We start from the raw sequence: 21,848 nt of genomic DNA on the forward strand, positions 1-21,848 counted from the left end.
TGAAATGATTCACCCAAGGACATACACAGCACACTGCAGTAAAGGAGTCATTTAGCAAACCCAGATTTTCAGATCACCAACTCACTGCTTCTCCTAATGAGCCTGCCTTCCTCTTCTGAGCTGCTGTTGCATGGAGATGGTGGCCAAAGTGGCCTGGAGGCAGGGCCATGCAAGCAAAAGCATGGAGGGTACCACCACCCCACTCTGCACCCACTCCATGCCACTTCCCACCTCAGCCCTAAGCTCCCTGTTCTCAGCCCATTTGGAGGTTTCAGCCTCAGCCCTTTCACCTAATCCACACAGGCCAAGAGATCTTTCCTGGCCCATGGCTGCCCACTCTGTGGCTGTTCCCCCACAAGTATCTCTCCCCAACTAGGGCAACTCAGGTTTTGAGTGTCCAAACTACTCCCTCAGGAACTCAAGTGGAGTGAGGTGGGAGGGAGGTGAAGGAGACAGGGTACAAGATATTAGGTTGGTGCAAAAGTAATTGCGGTCTTTGCCATTAAAACCTCGCATACCCCTTGGTGCCCTGGTGCCCTCTAATGGTCACAGGGGGTGGGGGAATGGGTGGAGTAGGAATGGAGACAAGAGGGACCAGATGGATGTGACCCCCAAGTACAAGAGCAAGAGGAGAAGCCTGATATCCAGGATTCCCGGCGGATTACATCGGATACAGGACCCTCGTTGGCATGCGAGAAACAGGTGGAGAAGAGGGATCACGGCCCAAGGGTCTGAGAAGCGGCAGGCAATAAACTGGATATCACAGCAATAATCTGGCAGTGGGGAGGCGTGGGTGGGTGGGGGTGTCCCACGTTTTCCCAACACCACCAACAGGCCAGCAGAAAGGGGGATGTGGCAATCATTTCACTGACAGAGCCAGAGCGCAGGCCTACCCCCAAAGGCATAGGCTTTTTTTGTTTTGTTTTGTTTTCTGAGACGGAGTTTCGCTCTTGTTGCCCATACTGGAGTGCAATGGCGCGATCTTGGCTCATGGCGACCTCCGCCCCCCCAGGTTCAAGCAATTCTCCTGCTTCAGCCTCCCGAGTAGCTCGGATTACAGGCGTGTGCCACCACGACTGGCTAATTTTTGTATTTTTACTAGAGACGGGGTTTCACCATGTTGGTCAAGCTGGTCTCCAACTCCTGACCTCAGGTGTTCCACCCGTCTCTGCCTCACGAAGTGCTGAGATTACAGGCGAGAGCCACCGCGCCCGGCATGGGCATGCAGGCTCTTACTTACATCCTATTTACATCTCTCTTGCATGTGAGTTATTTTCCCCCACCCACTTTCTCAGTTACTCTCAGACTCTAGAGTGTTCGCCAGCCTTGGAGCGTACGCGTTCCTCCAGCCATTCTCCAGCCTCAGTTCCTTTCCATCATTCGCCCTCAGCCTTTCGCCTACCCCAGCTTCAAAGAAGCGACCATACCTCCTAGCTGGCTGGGTTCGAGGAGCCGGGGACCTGCGCCTCCTGGTGGCTGATCGGAGGGAGGCTGAGTGCAGAGGGGTTCTCTCGCCTTCTCTGGGACGTGGAGTTTTGGAAAATGTTCCCCTGAGCTTCCTGAAGCTAAATTTACCTCCCCCGGCTTTGGGGGGCGCAGAGATCCCGGCGGCGATTAGCGCTGCGCGGCAGCCGGCTCCAACCCAGAGGCCCGGAATAGGCGCGGAGTTATAAATAGTGCCACCCGCAGGTGTTGGGGGGAGTCGGCAGGAGGGGGGTACCCCTGGCGGCCACGGCCCCTTCAGGTGGGTTGGGCGGTCGCGGTGGGAGCGCTGGGGGGCGGGGGGCGTGGGGGTCTGCGGTCTGAGCGCCCCCAGCGGTTTCCTGGGCGGCGGGTTTTTCGAGGGAAGCGGAGGCAGTCGAGGATGGGGGGGAGCAGCGGGGAAGAGGTGGGCGCCGGGCGCAGGCTGACACTCCGCTTGCAGCTCAGTTCCCCACATTCCGAAACAGTCCCCCAGACCCACTCACGCAGGACCCCGCCCAGGCAAAGCCTCGCCTATCTCGCCACCTGAAGGCCTCTTTCCCTCAGGTTCCGCAAGCATCTAACTTCTATGCTTCTACCCTTTGGCGCACGTGGCCCAGTCAGTCCGGGCACCTGGCCCTCACTCCGAGTCGCTGTCCCCAGCCCCAGGTATTCAGTCCTCCCACTCGGGGCTTTCATCCCTCTCTTAGGGTAAACACTTCCTTCTCTGAGTATTTCTCCAACTCGTGCTACTCTCCCCAAATATTAAGGTCTAGCTGGTCACCTAAAAATTTAAGTCTTAACATGAGGATCTGGGACGCTCCCCTATCCCCAGGCGGCCCCTGCAGGCCCCTCACTTGCCCTCCAGCTCCCAGTTCCAGTCTGGGCCTGGTGGCGGGGCGGGGGCGGCCGGCCCCTGGGGCCTAGCAGGGGCTTCAAGGGAGGGGGCGGGGTCTCCAGTCAGCGTTTCTCTACCGCCGCTGTTTCGGTCGTTTGGCGTGGTTAGGGGTTGGGGTAAGAGGGAATTTCAAGTAGGGGTTCCCCACTCCGATTTCTGAGTAAGGAGGGGAGCTATTTGCACCAGGAGAAAAAAAGAGACATGGGAGGGTGGGCGTCACTGAGGAACTAACTGAGGGTTCCAGGACTATTGGGAATGAGGTGGGGAGTGGCAATCTAGCCGCAGAAAGATCAGTCATGTTCAGCCAGATGTAGAACGCGACCCTCAGGGGGGAAGTTGAGCGAGACAAGCCTGAGGCACTGGGCACCTTTCGAGTTTCTGTACCCAAAGGCTGGTGCCAGGGAGCCCGCCCTGATATTGCCTCTGGAAGCCCTGGCCCTGCCCTTCCCGAGCCACGTTCCCACCCCCTGTCCCCCGCCCCCTTTCTTTGGCTATCCCCTTTCCTCCCCAAAGCAGCCCCCTCTCCATTTCACTTGTGGCACTGCCGCCTAGCTCCTAGCACAGCCCTTCGCCAGGCCTGCACTACCCGGACGGCTGGAGTAGGACGGGGAAAACCCCGGCCTGGACCCCACCGGCTCCTGGCCCCTCCGGACCAGAATCTGTCCGGCGGGGCTGAGAAGAAAACCCGGAGCAGTGACCGGCCTCGGGACCCAAGGGGGTCAGGGACGCCAGGAAAACCCGGAGCGGATTACTCGAGCCAGAGCGCCCCATGCCTGCAGCTACCTCCTCCTTCCTATAGCCCCCCTAATTCTCCAGTGAGATAATGTCTGGGGTGGGGGGCTGTTTGGTTTGGCCTGAGCCCTCAGGGGCGCCTCACACTTTCCGCCCCTGGCTGGGGCGCAGGGCAGCGGCCCCGAGGCTGAGTCACGGCCCGGCGCGGAGAGGGAGAGAGGGAGAAAGAGGGAGGGAGGGACCTGGACTCCGCCCCTCATGCGCGGGGATCCCGGGTCAGCCCGGGTGAGGGCCAGGGCCCCCCTGGCGCCGCCCATTGTGGTCCAACAGGTTGAGCTGGTGTCCCGAGGAGCCACCTGCTGGAAAGGGAGGGAGGCCCCCTGCGGAGGGGGGTTGGGAGGGGAAAGCGAGTCCGACCCGGTTCGGCCTGGCTTGTCGCGGGGGAGCCAAACCTGGCCCTAGGTAGCCTGATGTGATTCCGTTTGACACTAGTGGGAGGGGCCCTTTGGGGTACGCAGCTCCGCAGGCTCAGTCGGAAACATCCTTCACCCGCTACCTTTCTCAGTTGGGGGGCTCCCAAGTATTTATACCGGTCCTCCCCAAAACCTACACATACCACACATCCCAAAACATCCCGGCACCCCTCGCCACCTGGGTCTCTGAGCGAATCCATGTCAAGATATCCCTCCTCGGTGGAGACTCAGTTTCTCCACTTAGGGAACCCGCGGGATGGAGTTGGGGAGCAAAAGCGTGAGCGCGCCCCCTCCCCCTTCGCAGACTGGGCCCCTCCCCTCCGACAATGCCAAGGCCGCAGCGGGCACTGGCGACAGCACAGAGGCTGCTTGCCCGGGGCGCCCTTCCCTCCCCGCGGGGCACCGTCACGCGTGGGGAGGGACGCAGGGCGCCCGCAGGCTCAACTCCCCGGCTCCCTCCGAGAGGGGGTGGGGCGTAGGGGCCGGAGCTGAAGGCCTGGTGGCTCCCCCTCCCCCTCCCTTGTAGGTCCCTGACCTGATTATAGCCCCTCACGGGACCCCCTCCCTCAAGACCCTAAGTCCCCAATTCACTCCCACCCAGCCTATCCCTAACCTCTCATACCCTTCCCTCCTGAGGTCCTGACCCTGCAGAAGCCCCTCTTGGAGGAGAGGGAGCCCCTGTAGGGGGTGCTTGGTTCCCTGGCCGCTGCGGACACTGCCCCCTCCCCCCTCCTCTCCAGGTTCCAGGCCAGCCCCTCGGCTCCGCCCCCTCCCTGGACGAAAGCAAGGCGAGACCCACTGGAGATGAGCGGGTATTCAGGCCAATGGGCGGACAGGGCGGTGGCGTGCAGGGGGCGGGCAGAGCAGCGGGAAAGGGCTGGATGGGGGCCTGGGGCGGAGTTTGAGTTAAGGTGGACTGGGAGAGATAGGGGCAGGAGAAACGGGGGGGAGAGAGGGACCGCGGCAGGTGAAGGGAGACAGAGAGAAGGAAAGAAGGAGGGAAAGGAGGAGGGTGGAAAAGGCTAGGAGAGCTAAGTAAGAGTTTGGAGGAAGGGGGCAAAAAAGGAGAGAGGGACCCATCTGCGCTCTGCAGGGACTGGCTGGACGAAGGGGTTGAAGTTTATGTCCTTATTGGGCGGAGGGAGGGGGACCTGGGGGGGCGGTTGAGAAACCGGGAGATGGCAGAGGAGGTGGCGCGGGCCCTGGGGGGGGGGGCGGGTGGGAGCCAGGTGAATGTACGGCTCTTGGCGGCCGAGGGGGGGCGGGCGGCAGGAGGAGGCAGAGGGCGGCGGAGGAGGAGCCCCCCAGCAGCGAGCGGCGAGCAACTGACCGCGGCCTTCTGACCAGGACCGGAGCAGGGCCCCAAGCCCCCGGGCCTGGTGGGGGACGCGCTTCTTCCCACACCCTGAGCCTCAGCAGCTCCAGCCAGCGGACCCGACGGCTGAGAGGTGAGTGTACCCCACTTTTGTCTCCTAGCTCGGGGTTCACTAGACTCGAGACTACTGCAGTGTCCTTCGTCCGTCCTGTAAGTGGGACCCCCACATACACACGCATGCAGATCAGATTCCCACCACTCCCCTTCCCTGTGCTTTCCCAACACCCCGGGTCTCTGGAATTGGTTTTAATTGGGAGGAAAGACAGAGAAGGAACTGCGGATGCCCCCCAACCCTGGGCGGAGGGTCCCCAGAAACTTTCTCTGCACTTCTCCTGGGATCAGACAGACAGGCGGCTTCGGGATGGAGAGGGGGTGAGGCGACGCTGAGCGTTTCCCCAGTCTCCTTCGTGACTTTAGGGGGAGACCCCAGACCGGACCGAGTTGAGGGAATGGAAACGCTGACGGACTCTAACTAGGACAACGCGCACCCCCCCACCCCGCGCCCCCTGGCGCGGTGGGTTGGCCCCAGGCCAGTTGCATGGGGGTTGGGGGGGCGCAGGAGGAGCCGCTGCTTGGGGGAAAGTTACCGGCTGGACTACGGTTTCTTGCGCTTCCAGAGCCGCGCTCTCTCCAGCGGTAGTGGGGCTCAGCAACAACCTCCGAACCGACATAGAACGACCTCTCTCTCCCCTGCCCCTCAATCCCACTCCCTTCCTTCAGGCTCCAGTACCGCCGCTACCTTTTCCACGCCAGCTCATGCCCCCAGAACCCGAGAGCCAAGGCGGGTGACTAGGAAGAATTCTCCTACCTACCGCCCGTCCCCCCACCGGCGCCGGCGCACCTGCCCCAGCCCAGAGTGGGGGTCGCTACAGTGTTGTTGTAGAACCTACAGAGTGAGCCTGGCAGAAGGCTGCCATTCAAAGGGGTGGGGGGCGCTGCTTTCAATTTCCAGCTTTCTCTCCCTCCTCCCACCCCATCCCAAGTAAGAGAGCGACGTGTCCCGGCCAGAGCGAGGTGGGGGCGGGAGTGGGGGGGCGGCGTGGGCAGCGGGTTGTGCCCGGACACGTGCCTGCCCAGGCGCCCCGGCCCTGCTGGTGTTTAGAGAGAGGGCGGGTCCCCTGCCCCCCGCCCCGCACAACCCCCACGTATCAAAGGGCGGCTGAGACGTGGTGAGACCTCGGGGCGCCCTGGGGGGCGGGGGGGCGGGGAGCCTGGGTCCGGAGCAGGGGAGGGGCAGAGGCGCCGGTGCTAGCTGACCCACAGGAAACGAGCGCTGCTGACCTAGTTTGGGACACCGGAAGTGGGTGCTGGGGAGAGGGGGAGACCGGCTGGCTGTCCTGGCTTCCGGGCCAGGTGGAGGGTGTTCTTGAATTGACCCCCGCCCGAATGCCTTGGAGACCCCTAGCTGCAGCCGAGAACGGGAATGAGTCAGCGCAGCTATTCCTCCTTCCCCCAACTTATTCCTGGAGGAGGGAGACCGCTTATCAGGGGCGGGGGAACCAGATTGGGCTGTGAGGGGTTAAACCAGGATGGGAACTGTCTGTTCCCTAAGGGAGTATGTGTGAGTGCGGGGATGAGGCCTGGAGGATTATGGGGTTGCCTCCTGCTGCCCTACACGCACCAACTGGTTTGGTCACCCCTGTACCCGCCTGGCACTGCTGGGAGAGCTGGCATGGAGTGGGCATCAGGTTGGGGAGGAGAGAGTGGGCATAAGGAGTGTTGCGCTGCACTAGAGAGGGACATACTTGTGACTATGTCTGGGTGGTAGTTAGTGTTTCTCCTTAGCGGTAACTGGGGAGAAGGGCAGGGGGCTCCCCCTGGAGCAGCTGATGAAACAAGGAGAAATCTCTGTCAGTGCCTCTGTCCCTGGCCCCGGGGACCCCAGCTCCCCCAGCGTGCCTCTGTTACATGGTTGCTGTGGGCACAGCACAACTAGCTGGCACCCCCAGACACTGTCCCCTCCCTTGGGTACCATACACCCCCAGCCTTGGCATAGGGGTCAAAAAGGGGTTAATACCACCAGAATGGGGCTCTGGGGAAGAAAGAAGGCAGTGCCCACTAGGCTCAGGTGTCAAGGAGACAGGCTTGCTCTAATGGGACTCTCATCACTACTCAGCCCTGGCTGATGTAGACCCCAGTATCTGGAAGACAGGTGCTGTCCCCTTCTTCCCCATGGTGCCCCCTGGCACCCAGGGCCCCCAGCTCCTCCTTGGCCTAGTGCCTGCCCAGGGAGGGCGCGGCGGGCAGCGGGGGCTGGGCTAACAATGCACCATCAGGCCCTTTGTGTGCCTGCACTTGGCACCCTGGGGAAGGGTGGGGGAGGGGGCCCAGCAGGCATGGGGGGCGGAGCGCTCTGGGGTGGGGACAGTGAAGGCTGGGGGAGAGAAGCAGAGAATGAAAGCAGGTGGGGAGGAAAGGGAAGTAGGTCAGATAGGATGCCAGCCCCCCATTCCAAGCCAAGGCTGAGAAAACCAGCCCCTGATCCTATGGCTGCCTGCATGGCATCAGACTGAGGGACAGCCTAGGACTGGGCATTTCAGGTCAGAAGTCACTGCCCAGGGGACTGCTCAGATGGAGGAGGTTTGGCCTGGTACTGCCCCCCTTCTTAATGGCTAAGAGACCCAATTCTTCTGGCCCAAGACCAAGGTCCCAAGATGAGTAGTGAATGGGCTCCAGGCAGGGCACTGCCCTCTGACAGAAGCCTCTGGGCCTGCTGCGGGGCTTCCTGCCTCTGTCCCGCTTGGCTCCCTGACCTTCCTGAGAGTTAAGACTGCCCTGACACCAGGCCTTAGGGCCTATGCCTGTTTTGGCCTAGGGCAGGAGAGAACAGTGGGGGAGGAAGGTGGGGACAGGCAGATGGATAGGACCCTGGCATGGGGTGTGCCCGCCCTGGCCTCTTCCCCCTCCTTGTGCTGAGTAAACTCGTGAGTAAACTTGACGTTTTGCCCGGACAGTTTGAAGTTGCCTCGCTGCCCCCTCCCCCCCACCTCTTGCCAACACAGAAGCGGCCAGGCGCCAAGGCGGGCCTGGGGGACTGGGAGGTAGGGGATAGAGCTGCTGTCATCCACCATCAAGTGTTTGGTGGGGTGGGGACAAGAAAGACCCCCACACCCAGCCAGGCCCAGGTCTTGGCAAGAATCTTGGCTGGGGCCTGCAAGCATCTGTCCCAGAGCCTTGAGGAGCCCAGGAGAAGTGACTTCAAAGCAGGTCCTCTGCCCACGTCTGACCTCCACCCCTACTAGGGAAAGGTACCCAGCTACCACCTGGCCCCCTGAATTGCCATCTTTAATATTCACTGGCACAGGGACAAAGCTACCTTTAACAAATTCCCCAGGGAGACCAGAGAGGGCTGCCCTCTTCATCCTGTCCCACAGCTTAGGATGGACATCTTAGCCCTCTCTTCCCTGAGGCCTCCAGATACCGTGGTTCTGCTCTGGAGGATAGCATTCTCATTTGCCAGCACTTGCCCTGACTACATCTGGCCTAACCCCACATATACCTCTACCATATTCACCATCAGGCCTAGCCCTGATCTCCCCAAGCCCCTTCCTTTGCCTGCTATCCTCCCCAGAACCAGGTCAGCCTTCAGAGCTTCCCAGTCAGCAAATACCTATGCCAGATTCAAGGTTTGAAGGTGCCCCAGGCAAAAGAGGGCTGATGGAGGCAAAAGAAACAGTGATCCCCATAAATATATCAATTTGCTATCTTTTGACATCACTGATTCCTCTTCTTCCTCCCAGGCCAACAGAATGGCATGGGGAAATGCCATCCCAGTCCCTGACAGGCCTCAGAGTGGGGCTCCCCCAGGCCTTTACTTTCGACCTCATGTCTCTGGCTTCAATTTCCTTCCTGTTTCCACCGTCCCCCCAACTCCTCCCCACCCATATGCCCCTTTCAACAGACATCCTCTCCTCCTTCCTTCCTCCTTTCCTCCCCCTTTGCCTGGGAGCAGGGGTCCTCTTTCCTCCACCATGGACATCCTAGCCTTTTACCTCTTCTTAAACCTAGCCCCCTTGGAGATTCATGAGCAAGTCATCTGCCCTTCCCACCCATCAGCAAGGCTCTGGGGAAGAGGAGAACCCAGGGCTTCTCAAGGGGTACTACAACTCCCAAGGTACATACAAAGCAATTGTGGTGCACACTGGGAATTGTAGTCCTTGAGCTCTCAATTTGGCTGAGTCTGGAAGTGTTTCTTGATGAGGGTGAAAACCAGAACTGGGATGGGTTGGAATGTGGGTACCCTCTGCATCCCCCCACTTTATTCTTGCTATCGCATTGCCATGGGATGCCATGTACCTATGACTGACATCCATCTCCCTTGCTGAGACATGCTACCCGTCCTCACCTTGGGGCCCCACCCAAAAGATGCCCACACCCTGCCCTGCTGTCCCTGGCAGGGGTGAAACAGAGGGGCCCCATGAACTCCCTCCCTGCCCCCTGCCCTCTAGGCTGGTTCCCTCCCTTTATGGGGATCAAAGGGCAGAGAGCAGCCCCACCCCACTCCCTCGCAGGCTGCAGGCACTAGGGCTCTCAGGAATTGCAGGGACTTTGGTGCCCAAGCAAATGCTTGGGCAGGGGGAATGCCGGGAGGTTGGCACCTGGTGGTAGGGAGAGACACTGGCCCCCACCCTGGGGTGTGGAGCCTTCATTAACTGCTCACAGGGCTGTCCATTGCCTCCTAGGCTCTCCCTGTGTAGGCCCTGACCAGTGTGCTACCTCTTGAGGGGGTGGCTTGAGAACAGGGTCTTAGGCCTTATCTGTAGGGCCTAGGGGCCTGGGCCCGTCAGACTGGCACCAAGGCACAGGGTGACCCTCCCCCACCTCAGGCCCACAGTTGGCATGGGGCGCTGGGAGCAGGGGGGTAGGAGGGAGAGGAGGGCAGGACTGCCAGCATCCTGGTGGGTAGGTGCCAACCGGGCCGGGAGCTGGTGAGGGGCAGCAGGCCAGCGGCATTGAGCCAGCAGCTGTTGGGGGAAAGGGGAGGGGATACTTTAGGGGGCATTTCTATGGTACCCCCAAGCCTAGCAGGACTTGGGATGGCCTAGTGTCTAGGGGACACTAGGGCACTCCTCATTCCAGGAATAAGGGACCCCAGGAGTTGTTTAAGTGAAACTTGGTGGCCCATCCATGTCTGGGCTCAGAGCCCTCCTGAGTTGCCCCTCAGGCCCAGGCGGGTCCCACCCAACCGGCCAGGGTGGCAGCAGCTTGCGCAAGGGGTGGGGCTAGGCGCTTCCCAGCAGATGCCCCCTCCCGGCTCCTTCCTCTTTCGGTGCCCACAGCTCCCCCAATCTGTCTATCCCCCTCAGGCCAGCTCTGTACCCCCTGATCCCCCTGGCTATTGGGGGCTGGCATGAGTGCTGCCCCCTGGCCTGGTTGGCAGGGGTTGGCGCCCGGGCAAGGAACTGTGGTATGTGAGTGGGTTTGGGGTGAGGCTATGGGGAGGGCGGGGTGCCGCCTTGCCCAGCCCCTGAGGGCCCCAGCCCAGTACAAGGTAGGGAGAATTCGGCCAGCTCCCAGGGGGACTGAGGAGCCTGCTGGGGTCTAGAAGGCCTCCTTGTGGTCCCCATCCCACATATTCTGAGGGGCTGGGACCCAGGCACCTGTCACCCCTGGCACTGACCGTCCAGGGTTCCCCTCCTCCCTCTTCTGGCCACTGCCGCCTCTGTCCCCTCCCCTCCCTTCTTCCTTCTCCTGGTCCCACCTCCAGTAGCCTCTCCCATTGCTCCTCCTCATCTCTGTCCTCCTGGACTGTCCCAGCTCCTACCTTTCCTACCCCTCACCTTTTTCCTCTTTTAGGACTGAGTAAGGACAGGAGCGGGTGGGTTCTGCTGGGGCTTCGGGCACCACAGGCAGAGACTCTGGGCCCTCTCCCACGCCGCCAGCCCTCCGGTAACCCCTCCCTCCAAGCTGGGGGGAGGGGGGACAGCACCCAGAGGGTTAAGGCTGTAGGGGGGAGGGGCTGGGCCAGGTCGTGGGCGGCCCCTTTGAAGGAGGGAGCTGGAGCGGGGAACAGCCACCCTACCTCCCCCCAAGCCTGGCCCTCCCCCACCTGTCCCAACCTGCTGCCCCCAGGGGCCAGGAGGAGTTGCCGCCAGGCCCCTCAGCATTCAGGTGAGTAGGCCCTGCTCTGGCTTGGGAGATCAGGCCCCAGGGGGGCTTGGAGGCCTAGAATTAGCCTAGGGTCAGAGGACTGAAAAACAGGCCAGGAAGAGGGTGCCCAGACTTCACAAGAGAGTTTAGGGAACTGAGGGCTTGAGAAGCGGGAATGTGGGGAGGCTTCAGTGTCTAAGGGGACCCGAGCGGATCAGGAGAGGCAGAAGAGCGGCCTATAGGGACTGAGTGATTGCTGGGCCAGGCCAGAAGGCTGGTCAGGCTGGCAGAGAGCCGGGCTCCGGAGATCGGGCTGGGGTGTCCTCTGGGGCTGGGGGGCTCAGGTTTCTGCCGGCGGCTTGGCGGGTGTGGGGTTACCAGCCAGCTCGGTTACCCAGCTGGAGACACTAGGCTGGGGGGAGGGGGTGGGCACAGGGCAGACCCTGGCACCTTGTGCGGTCTCCTCAGGCCCTAAGGGGAGCTGGCACTGTCCAGGCAGACCCTGCTGAGAATCCTGATGGCCAGAGTCTGTCCAAGTGGACAATTGCCTGGTCCAGGGTGGGCACCCTCCGGGGAAAGTCCAGCAGCTCCAGGGCTGGAAACTCTGACGGGCACAGAGGCACAGGTTGTCCCTCCACCCCCACCCCACATCCGCTCTCGCTGCAAACCCCCCTCCACCACTTATTCTCCCCAACTGGCTCCCAAATTGTGGTCCCCTGCTTCATCCAAAAGTGGGGCGTGGATGCCCTAAACTCAACCATCTTTTGGCAAGACCAGGTGTTGGAGGGCAGGCCTGGCCCCTGATTTAATTCCTCTGCCTCTCTCCACCCCTCACATGCCTGGGGAGAAGGGAAGGGATGCTCGAAGCAGGGGGCCAATGGAGACAGTGGAGAGGTTTGAGCAAGAGAGAACCAAGGGGAAGAGAAAGGAGAGGCGGGGACAGTTCCTGGGAGGAGGCCTAGGGACACTGATGTGGTGGAGAGGGTGCGGAGTTCAAGGAGGGCTGAAGGAAGGAATGCAAAGGGTGGACTTGCGGAGGGAAGACAAGGGTCGAAGGAGGCAATGAGAACAAGGAGGCCAAGAGAAGGGCAAGAGTAGAGGCTGGCTGATGGCAGGGAATACCCAAAGGTGGTGGTGCGAAGGCTGGGAGAATTGCCCCCATTCCTTCCTCCGCCATCTTTTATCTCCCTCATATTTCCCTTGGTGGAGACTAAGGGGCTATGGGCAAGGGCTTGTGTCATGGAAAGAAAATGTAGGGAAGCATTAAGGTCTACCTCATTTCAGGAGCCCCAGAACCAGGACTGGGGGATTTGGAGCTGGGTAGAGACTTAACCCCCACAGCACCGGGAAGCAGCCAACTCCCCTCGCCTCCTTCCCCCTTCGTGGCTTGCGGTCTCTCTTCCCCGCCTCGGCCCCCAGGAAGTGTGAGTGCTGGGGGTGGTGAGGTTAGGAGGGGAAGCGTCATATGGGGGATGGGGAAGGCATGCACAAGCTTGGAGGGGCTGGGGTGGGGAGAGAAGAGCTCCATAAATGTCAGAGCATCCCTGGGCAAAGAACCTCTTCTTTGAAGCCCTTCTAGTCCTCATGTGAGAAGAGGTTCAGCCCCTTTACCTTCCCTCCCCAACTGGGCAATCCAGATGGCTTCGGCCCCTGGGCCCCAGAGGCCCTGAGAAGTGGTGGAGGAAGCTGGAGAATAAGGATTCCTGGGTCCCTTAGGACTTTGGACTGGCTGTCCAATTTCCCCACCCCCCTGGTCCAGACGCAGGCCAAAGCCCTGGCTTCGTGCAAACTTAGTTCCAAAAAAACAGGAAGAGAACCTGAGGCTGGAGTTGGGGTGGGGGTTGGAGGGAGAAAGGAGACAGAAGTAAGGGGGAGGGGTGGCCAGCCAAGGCACCAGGAGCGTTGGGAAGAGCCTCAGGTCTCTCCATCATCCCTGGCAGGAAGATGTTACAGCCTGGTCCTCATCCTCCCTCACCCCAAGCTGCTGCTCCTGGAGAAGCCTGGCCAGGCCCCTCTCAGGCTCCCTGGCAGAGCCTAGAGGTAGGGGCCTTGGAACCTGGGGAGGGGGGGCTCTGTGTGCCTGTGTCTCAGGCCCATATCTATTTTCTCCGCCGCTAATCCTGGTTCTGCCTGCTGCCCCCCACACTAAGCCTCACTCCCCTAATCCCCAGGGTGGGGAAAGGGGGGCCAGCTTTACTCAGCTGCCCTGTTCAGGGCCTCCTATCCCTGCCCTTCGGCTGGCTCAAGCCAGCAGTGTTGGCCCTAGTGGCCCCCAGCCCTGCACTGGACCCTGCCTGAGGTCAGCATCTGGAAAGAGTTCCTGTCTCCCTTTTCTTTCCAAGACCGGGCCAGTGGCCTCCACCTTTTGGTTTCTTGGTGCTGGACATACCCTGCCAGGTGTCCTTGAGCACTGAAGGGTAGGTGATAGGCACTCCCACCTTTACCCCCTCCCAACTTTCTCACCCTGAAGTCTTCCCCCAACCAAAGATAGGGCAGGCTTGACTCAGGGCCCAGTTTCAAGAGAGCTGCCCACCGGCTTGGCCGGTCTAGCAGGCCTGACAGTGAGGGGAGCCTGGGGGGGTGGCGGGAAAGAGGGGAGTGATGGGGCGGGGCCCCCAGTTCTTCCCCCTACCAGGCAAACAGACCAAACAGACCTTGCCCGGTTCCCTGGCACAACTGCACCCCCAACCACCACACACGCCCATGCCCACGAGGTCTTAGCAAGAGGGGGCATGCCAGACTGGGTGGGGATGGGCCGCCTTCATGGGGCGTCAGGGGACTGGGCCCTCTGGGATGCAGAGGTGGGAAAGGTGCCCAAGGTGGGGTGGGCACCCTGGCACCAGTGCCCTACCCTGGCAGAAAGAAGGGACGCCTTCGCCCCACCCATCCCTCCCAGATGATGGGCCTAGGAGGGCCCCTTGGCCTGGTTGGCACCACCATAGCTCCAGGTGGCACCTATATTGGCATGGGTGCTAGAACCCTGGGTAAGGGTTAGGGGAGTTTCCCAGAAGCTAGAGAACCTTATGAACACCCTCTCCTTCCCACGCATGTCCTCTGCCTCTCCCCCTCTTTCATTGCTACCTCTTGGCCATGGGCATTGGATTTGGGCCTAAGGAGTTAAACACCCACCCTTGCCCAATCCCTGTGTGAGTTGCGTGGTGAACGAGCCTGAGCCTGTGACCTGACAGTGAGGTCAGCCAATCAGCGCCCCCACCACACCAAGTTGCCACGGAGACCGGCCCTGGGGTGGGAGAAAGGAGGCGGGCTTAGCAGCGGGAATGGGTGGGGTGGGCAGGGAAGGAGGGAGAGGGATGGGGTGAGCCACGTGCCTGCCAGTGCCCAGCTCCCAGCCAATGGACAGCGAGGACAGCCCCACCCATCCCCCTTAGGAAGGACAGGATCCACTTGGGCCCAGGAGGGTGCCTACTGCTGCTTAAGTGGCTACAGCCACTGTTGCTGCTGCTCCTCCTGCTGCTGCTGCCCACCTGGCTTTTGTTTGTTCCCAAGTCTGGGGGCCATTTGCCACTTGTACCATTTGTAAAGTACAGTCAGGAGGATTAAAGGGAGCAGGGAGAGCTCTCAGATGGCTTGGTTCCTAGGGAGAGAAGTGGTTTGAGGACTTAAGGTGGAAACAGGTGGGCTATCTAAGGGTGCCTAGATGTGGCTTACAAGCAAAGACGGACATGCGGGTGCTGCTCACCTAAGGTTTCTGTGTAGGAGCCCTGGCCTTGCAATGAAGGGGGCAGGCAGGGAGGCAGACACAGATAATGCAGTTCTTGTGTCCTAAAGAGAAAATCTGTGGCCGGGCGCGGTGGCTCAAGCCTGTAATCCCAGCACTTTGGGAGGCTCAGACGGGCGGATCACGAGGTCAGGAGATCGAGACCATCCTGGCTAACACGGTGAAACCCCGTCTCTACAAAAAAATACAAAAAACTAGCCGGACGAGGTGGCGGGCATCTGTAGTCCCAGCTACTCGGGAGGCTGAGGTAGGAGAATGGCGTAAACCTGGGAGGCAGAGCTTGCAGTGAGCTGAGATCCGGCCACTGCACTCCAGCCTGGGCGACAGTGCGAGACTCCGTCTCAAAAAAAAAAAAAAAAAAAAAATTTGTGGCTTAACTCCCCCATTCACTCCCCCACCCCCCCAAAAAAAACCTTTCCCCATCAATGGCCAGGGCTGAACAGCTGCTGACGCGGCAGAGGGGACACTGACAAAATATCAGTGGGACTTGCCCTAAGGATCAACAGGGGTAGTCTTTAATATTACATATGAGGAACAGGCCTCCTCAGGAAAGGAAGTGACTTATCCAAAGTCATGTAGCTAGTAGTAGCCTGGTTCCCTCAGGGTGATTTGAGGGAGGGAGGCTGACCTGTCCCCAAGTAGTTTTCTTAACAGAGGCCATCTGTATAGTGGAATCTGACCCCAGGCTAGGCCAAGGCCAGAACATTTATTGAATCCCCACTGTGTATCAGACATTGTGCCATATTTGGTCTCATTTAACCCTCACCACAACTCTAGGAGTCAGGTGGAATTATCCTATATTACAGACGAGGAAGGCGGCTCAGAGATTAAATCACTTGTTTAAGGTCATGGAGCTAACTGGTGGCAGAGACAGGATTCAAACTCAAACCTGGCTGACTCCAGAGCCCAGCTCTTTCCAGGCCCCAGCACTGTCTCCAGTTGCTCCAGACCCACAAAATGTCAGGGCTGAAGGGCTGAGCCATTGGGGCCACTACTTCCACCCCCTCTTTGCACAGCTGAGGAAATGGAAGCACAGAGAGAAATGACTTTCCCAAGGTCATTCAGCAAGATAGTGGCAGAGCCAGGATTTAAAGCAGGTCTCACCCCCTTCCAGGCCCCAACCCCTGCCCACACCTCTGCCAGCCTTGGGATGGCTGGCTGCTCTGCACCCACCTCCTGTGGCTGGGCGTTGGAGGGTAAAGGATAGAGAGCAGGACCAAGGCCCTCTGGAGATGTGGCTCTCCTGGAATACGGAGAGAGGGGTGGCAGTAGCTGAGGGGGAGTTGGGGGGTGGGACTGGAACTTGGCCTATTGGCAGTGGGGGAGGGGGCGGGGGCGATGCTTATCTGTGCGGGGCAGGAAGCAACCGCGCCAGCCAGTGACACCCCAGCAAAGGGTGGCTGCTCCTTGGCCCCATGGGGGAGGGGAGGATGTGGGGGGAGGGATGCTGGGAGCTGTGTTTCCCGTTTGGCCTCAAGAAGCGGGGGATCTAGAAGGGGAGATGAACCTTTGGTAGCCAGGGGAGGGGCACGAGGAGGAAGAGGATGATGCTTGGAAGCTGCCTTCTCTTGTTTGCATATGTTTTACAGTGTCCTAGCCGCTTTGGAGAGAGATAACTTGAGTTAAAGCACCTGTCTGTGCCTGGCCTCCAGCAGATATTGGTCCAGTGTGAGTCTGAACTCTCTCATTGGCCTCTCCCCAGGTTATGAGGAGGTTTCACTACAAAGACCGTTACCTCACTTTTCAAATGACTGAGGCCAGCTGCCAGTACCACCCCCGGTCCTTCAGCCAATTCTTTATGAAGCCTGAACCAGGACCCAGGCATCTTAGCTCCCAGTCCACTGCTCCTTCCAAAGAGATGGGGAAGGGGGCAGGTGACACAGATGGACCTCTATGAAAAGGCCAGAAAGGCAGGGCTCCTGCTGCCACAGAGGCAGAATAGAACAGTGTAGTGGTTAGGAACAAGGACCGGGCCCACTGCCTGAATTCAAATACTGTTCTGCACTTAACTTGGAAAATCACTTCACCTGTCTGAACCTCAGTTTCCTTGTCTGTGAAACAGATGATGATCATACTTTGGAGGGTTTTGGAAGATGAAATGAGTGTAAAGTACGCAGAAGGGTGACTGGCATGTAGTCATCCTTCAATAAGTATTGGCTAAAGTTGGTCCTCTTTCCCCAGACCCCTATGGGCTGAGCGCTCTTAACCTCCCCTCTATTTGACTCTGCAGGAGAAGATGGGGAGCCCCGAGGATGACCTGATTGGGATTCCATTCCCGGACCACAGCAGTGAGCTCCTGAGCTGCCTCAATGAGCAGCGCCAGCTGGGCCACCTATGTGACCTCACCATCCGGACGCAGGGCCTTGAATACCGCACCCACAGGGCTGTGCTAGCTGCCTGTAGCCACTACTTCAAGAAGCTATTCACTGAGGGCGGTGGCGGAGCTGTCACGGGGGCCGGGGGCAGCGGGACAGCCGCTGGGGGAGCAGGAGCAGGTGTGTGTGAGCTGGACTTTGTAGGGCCAGAGGCACTAGGCGCCCTCCTTGAATTTGCCTATACAGCCACACTGACCACCAGCAGCGCCAACATGCCAGCTGTGCTCCAGGCTGCCCGCCTGCTGGAGATCCCGTGTGTCATCGCTGCTTGCATGGAGATTCTGCAGGGCAGTGGGCTAGAAGCTCCCAGCCCAGACGAGGATGACTGTGAGCGAGCCCGCCAGTATCTGCAGGCCTTTGCCACAGCCACAGCCTCTGGAGTTCCCAATGGTGAAGACAGTCCTCCACAGGTGCCCCTCCCACCACCTCCACCACCGCCACCTCGGCCTGTTGCCCGCCGCAGCCGCAAGCCCCGGAAAGCTTTCCTGCAAACCAAGGGGGCCAGAGCAAACCACCTAGTCCCTGAGGTGCCCGCAGTACCTGCCCATCCCTTGACCTATGAGGAGGAGGAGGTGGCGGGTAGAGTGGGCAGCAGTGGGGGCAGTGGGCTGGGGGACAGCTACAGCCCTCCCACAGGAACCGCCTCCCCTCCTGAGGGGCCCCAGAGCTACGAACCCTATGAGGGTGAGGAAGAAGAAGAGGAGCTGGTATATCCCCCAGCCTATGGGCTGGCGCAGGGTGGCGGGCCCCCGCTGTCCCCAGAGGAGCTGGGCTCAGATGAGGATGCCATCGATCCTGACCTGATGGCCTACCTAAGCTCCCTGCACCAGGACAACCTGGCACCAGGCCTGGACGGCCAAGACAAGCTGGTGCGCAAACGCCGCTCCCAGATGCCTCAGGAGTGTCCTGTCTGCCACAAGATCATCCATGGGGCGGGCAAACTGCCTCGCCACATGAGGACCCACACAGGCGAGAAGCCTTTTGCCTGCGAGGTCTGCGGTGTTCGATTCACCCGGTGAGCAGCAAGTGGGGAAGGGCCCGGCAGGGGTCGTGGGTAGGGGACAGGGTGGGAGGAGAGGGGGAAGGAGTTAGGAGACCCGAGGTGGAGGTAGGTGGTCGTGGAGGGACTGGGACATGAGTGGGTTACTGGAATGAGGAGAGCAGAATAAAACAAACCAGCGGGGGGGGTGGGTCTGGAGCATGAAGGATTTGGTGCCCAGGAGGGCAGTGCTGGAAGCAGAGGAGTGGATAATGGCAAGCCCTCGTTAAGCTAGAGGTGAGCCAGCAGGGTATGCTGGGGCAATAGTGGGGTAACAAATGGTGAGGGACAGGGATGGGACAAGGCCAGGGTGGTATGACCAGAAGGAGCCAGGGATCCCATCCTGAACACCTCCCTGCCCCTCACCCCTGCCTGTGCCAGGAACGACAAGCTGAAGATCCACATGCGGAAGCACACGGGAGAGCGCCCCTACTCGTGCCCGCACTGCCCAGCCCGCTTCCTGCACAGCTACGACCTCAAGAACCACATGCACCTGCATACGGGGGACCGGCCCTATGAGTGCCACCTGTGCCACAAGGCTTTCGCCAAGGAGGACCACCTGCAGCGCCACCTCAAAGGCCAGAACTGCCTGGAGGTGCGCACCCGACGGCGCCGCAAGGACGATGCACCACCCCACTACCCGCCACCCTCTACGGCTGCTGCATCCCCCGCTGGCCTCGACCTCTCCAATGGCCACCTGGACACCTTCCGCCTCTCTCTAGCTCGATTCTGGGAGCAGTCAGCCCCCACCGGGCCCCCGGTCTCTACCCCGGGGCCCCCTGATGACGATGAGGAGGAAGGGGCACCCACCACACCCCAGGCTGAAGGTGCTATGGAGTCCTCTTAAAGAGGGACGAGGGCCAGGCTGAAGCAGCACAAGGCCGGGGACACCCATGCCAAGCAGTGGGAGCACGCAGGACAGACACAGCAGGGGTCTGGGGCACGGAGCCTTGCTGGTGTCAGCATCAGCCCTTCCTCCCAGAGCCCTCATTCCAATTCCGAGCTAAGAAGGTATTGGGGCAGAGGCTCCCCAAATTGGGGTGATCCCCCAAGGAGTGATACATATATTGTGTATATATTTACAGCTCTATTGTAAAAGTGGGGTCCCTGTCCCCAGCTGCTCCTGGGGAGTAGAAGCAATAATGTATTTCTGATTTGTGGGTCCCACTTCGGCTATGCGGGTTTCTAGGGGGTGGGGGCTTGGGACCAAAGCCTTGCCCCGCCCCTCTGCCCCTTGGGGGTTTTGGCTGTGTAAGGGGGTGAAGGACTGCCCCTCCCTTCCGAGACCCCTCCTTCCTGGTTTCTGTTCCTTTTTCCTGGCAGTGAATTATGCAAAGGGGGCCGGCAAAGGAAGGGTAGGTGGGGGAAAGCCAGGTGGAAGCTTGAAAGACTGGGGGACTGGGCCTGTAAGGAAGGAGCCATCCCAGTCCCCCTCCGCCCTGCTGCCGGCGCTGAGTCATGGGGTCGCGGAGAAGAAGGGGGCAGGGTGGCCTGATTGGCTCGCCCGCCCCTGGGGGCAGTGGAGAGGGGCCCCGCCCAGCTAGGGGAGCCGCTCCGTTCCACTCCCCTCCCTGTCCCTCCCTCCCCGCGGCCCTGGGCAGGGAATGTCTTGTTCCCGCCGCTCCCTCCCCGGGGCCAGAGGGCAGGGCGGGCCGGGCGGCGTCCTACCCTCTTCTCCTCCTCCCCATCTCCTCCCCGCCCAGGTGCGAGCCGGAGCCGCCGCCACCGCTGCCGCCCCTGACTCACGCCGCCCCCGGGCTGGCGCAGCGAAGGGTGTGGGACAGGGTGAGGGGTTGGAAGAGCCTTGTGGAGAGCGGGCGAGCCGGCGCCATCTGGCGGCCATGCCCTGAGCGGGCGAGCGCCCCCCGCGGCCACTGGAGCGAGCTGTCTTCTCCTCAGCCACCCCAGCTGGTGAGCGGCGCCCCCTTGCCAAGGCAGTGGGCACAGAACTTCTCGCTTGGCCGCAGGGAAAGGGGCTGCGGACCTGTGGGAAAGTGATCCCCTTCCCAGATCCTTGCCAGCTGGGCTTCCTGTCAGGCAGGGGAGAATAATCCCTTCACTCTTCTCTTAGGATTGAATCCACCCCCATTCTGTACATAGCCTCTTCTGTTGGTCTTGAAATCTAGTTTCAGATTTTTAACTACCCAATTCTGCTGGGGGTGGGGGACACCCCCCCTTCCTCGCTGGGTGCTGGACCCCTTTTGCAGCCTGGGCTCTGCCTTGCACTATTTCCCCTTCCTGGCCTGACGGCTCCTCCCCCTCCTTAAAAGGGGCAGGTTCAGGGGCCCGGTGCTCTTCCTCCCTTCCATGCACCCCCATGCCCATTTGCACAGCTGCCCAGGTACCCCTAACAGTGGGGAGGGGTCACAGGGAGGGGGTAGCGGGACCAGTCCCTGTATCTATTTAAAAAGTGATGATGTAATATATTGGGGTGGCAGGGAGGTCGGGTTGTCCTGGGCCTCATCTTAGCATTTCAGGTGATGGGGGGAGCCCAGGGCTGGGGAGACCTGGGGCCCAGCCCCAGAGAGTGGGGACAATGTGGCCTCCTTTCTCCCTACTTTCGGCTTTCCCAGTCAGTGCCTTAGGGGGAGAGGCACTCCCCCCGTCCTATTCCCCTCCCCCCATCCCAACCCCCCGACCAAGGGTGTAAGCGACAGGAAGAAATAATAATAATTTAAGATTCACACTTGTGTCCACTTTTGGTTTATTTGGGGGGTAGGTGGGAAGGATCAGGAGGAGAGGGAGGTGAGAGAGGGACTGAGGGTTCTGAAGCTGGAGTGGGGGCTGCTTTGGGGGTGGAGGATGTCTCAGGTGGTCTGTGGGGCTCAGGGCTGGTGAGAATGCTAATAGGCTGATGGGCTTCAGGTAAGGGCTGCTGCCCGTGCTTTCTCTGCTGAGGCCCCTTCTCCTCATCCAGGTCACTAGTGAGGAGAGGAAGGGTGTGGCTGGATCACCCACCTTCTGTCTTCACAGGTGCATCCCTGCCCCCTGCCCTGCCCCATCTGTTCAGATCCAGCTCCTGTTCTTTATGAGGAACTCCTGCTCTCTCAGACCCACGAGGCATACCAGCCCATGGCTGTAGATATTTTCTGATTTTAGGCTGATGCTGAGCAGGGGCAGTGACTTGCCTGAGGCCACATGGCTAGGAAGGGCGGAACCACTAGTGACCTCAGTGGTCACACCTGCTCAAGGCTCAAGCTGTCCCCTCTGCTGACCCAGCTTATCCTTTCACTGGGCCCTCTAGAACCTCTGAAAAGAAAGCTTTGCTTCCCCTTCAACCTCTCGACTCATCACGACCTCCACCGTCCCATTCACACTGGAATGTGCCCACTGGACAGTTTTATTTGCAGTCCTCCCAAGAGGAGGTAGCTTAACCTTCTCAAACCCAGCTGGCCCCTAGTGATTTTTGCAAAGCCCCTGGCTGCCACGACAGCTATATCACCAGTGCTGTGGCTGTCTCCTTAGGCCTGCCAGACACCTGCCACATCTGTTTAAGATGCCGGCTCTGGACTCCTGCTGTTTGTATGGTCCTACAACCTCCTCGTTAGAGGACCCATCCAATTCTCTGGCCTCTCAATCCCTAACCTCCTTGGTCCTATTGACTGTCATCTCTGTTCCCACTCAGACGTCCTCCTCAGCCTTGGCCCTTCACTGGATTCATTCCAG

General features: G+C 60.2%; 2 protein-coding genes across 13 annotated transcripts in view; one reads left to right on the forward strand and one right to left on the reverse strand.

Moving 5' to 3' along the window:
* Window positions 1–4,739: 4,739 nt before the first annotated feature.
* Window positions 4,740–20,868, forward strand: ZBTB7B (zinc finger and BTB domain containing 7B). Of its 5 annotated transcripts, XM_031653399.1 has the most exons (5): window positions 9,942–11,050; window positions 12,314–12,453; window positions 12,970–13,069; window positions 16,999–18,158; window positions 18,564–20,868. In XM_031653399.1, exons 3-5 carry the CDS (start codon window positions 12,974–12,976, stop codon window positions 19,027–19,029), a joined length of 1,722 nt encoding a protein of 573 aa, XP_031509259.1. In that variant the 5' UTR covers window positions 9,942–11,050; window positions 12,314–12,453; window positions 12,970–12,973; the 3' UTR covers window positions 19,030–20,868. The 5 variants fall into 5 exon arrangements, with proteins under 5 accessions (XP_031509260.1, XP_031509262.1, XP_031509259.1 ...); XM_031653402.1 differs by lacking the exons at window positions 9,942–11,050; window positions 12,314–12,453; window positions 12,970–13,069 and adding exons at window positions 4,811–5,012; window positions 16,358–16,436; XM_009182517.4 differs by lacking the exon at window positions 9,942–11,050 and having other exon boundaries at window positions 11,467–12,453.
* DCST2 (DC-STAMP domain containing 2) overlaps window positions 20,298–21,848 on the reverse strand; it is a 34,083-nt gene continuing 32,532 nt past the window's right edge. For 6 of the 8 annotated variants that reach the window (XM_017947516.3, XM_021924474.2, XM_021924471.2 and 3 more), the window contains one exon: window positions 20,298–21,103. In XM_017947516.3, the coding sequence (XP_017803005.2) occupies window positions 20,790–21,103 (314 nt within the window). In that variant the 3' untranslated portion in view covers window positions 20,298–20,789. The remainder of the gene's footprint in view (window positions 21,104–21,848) is intronic. The other 2 variants (XM_003892736.3, XM_017947510.2) reach the window with 1 other exon arrangement.

The sequence above is a fragment of the Papio anubis genome, chromosome 1 (assembly GCF_008728515.1).
Source record: "Papio anubis isolate 15944 chromosome 1, Panubis1.0, whole genome shotgun sequence".
NCBI lineage: Eukaryota > Metazoa > Chordata > Mammalia > Primates > Cercopithecidae > Papio > Papio anubis.

Bases quoted from the DNA above. Each gene is read 5' to 3' on its own strand.
- ZBTB7B (XM_031653399.1), top strand. From the start codon at position 12,974: ATGTTACAGCCTGGTCCTCATCCTCCCTCACCCCAAGCTGCTGCTCCT. The intron at 13,070-16,998 runs GTAGGGGCCTTG...TTGACTCTGCAG, and splicing joins CTCCCTGGCAGAGCCTAGAG to GAGAAGATGGGGAGCCCCGA. The intron at 18,159-18,563 runs GTGAGCAGCAAG...TGCCTGTGCCAG, and splicing joins TGCGGTGTTCGATTCACCCG to GAACGACAAGCTGAAGATCC.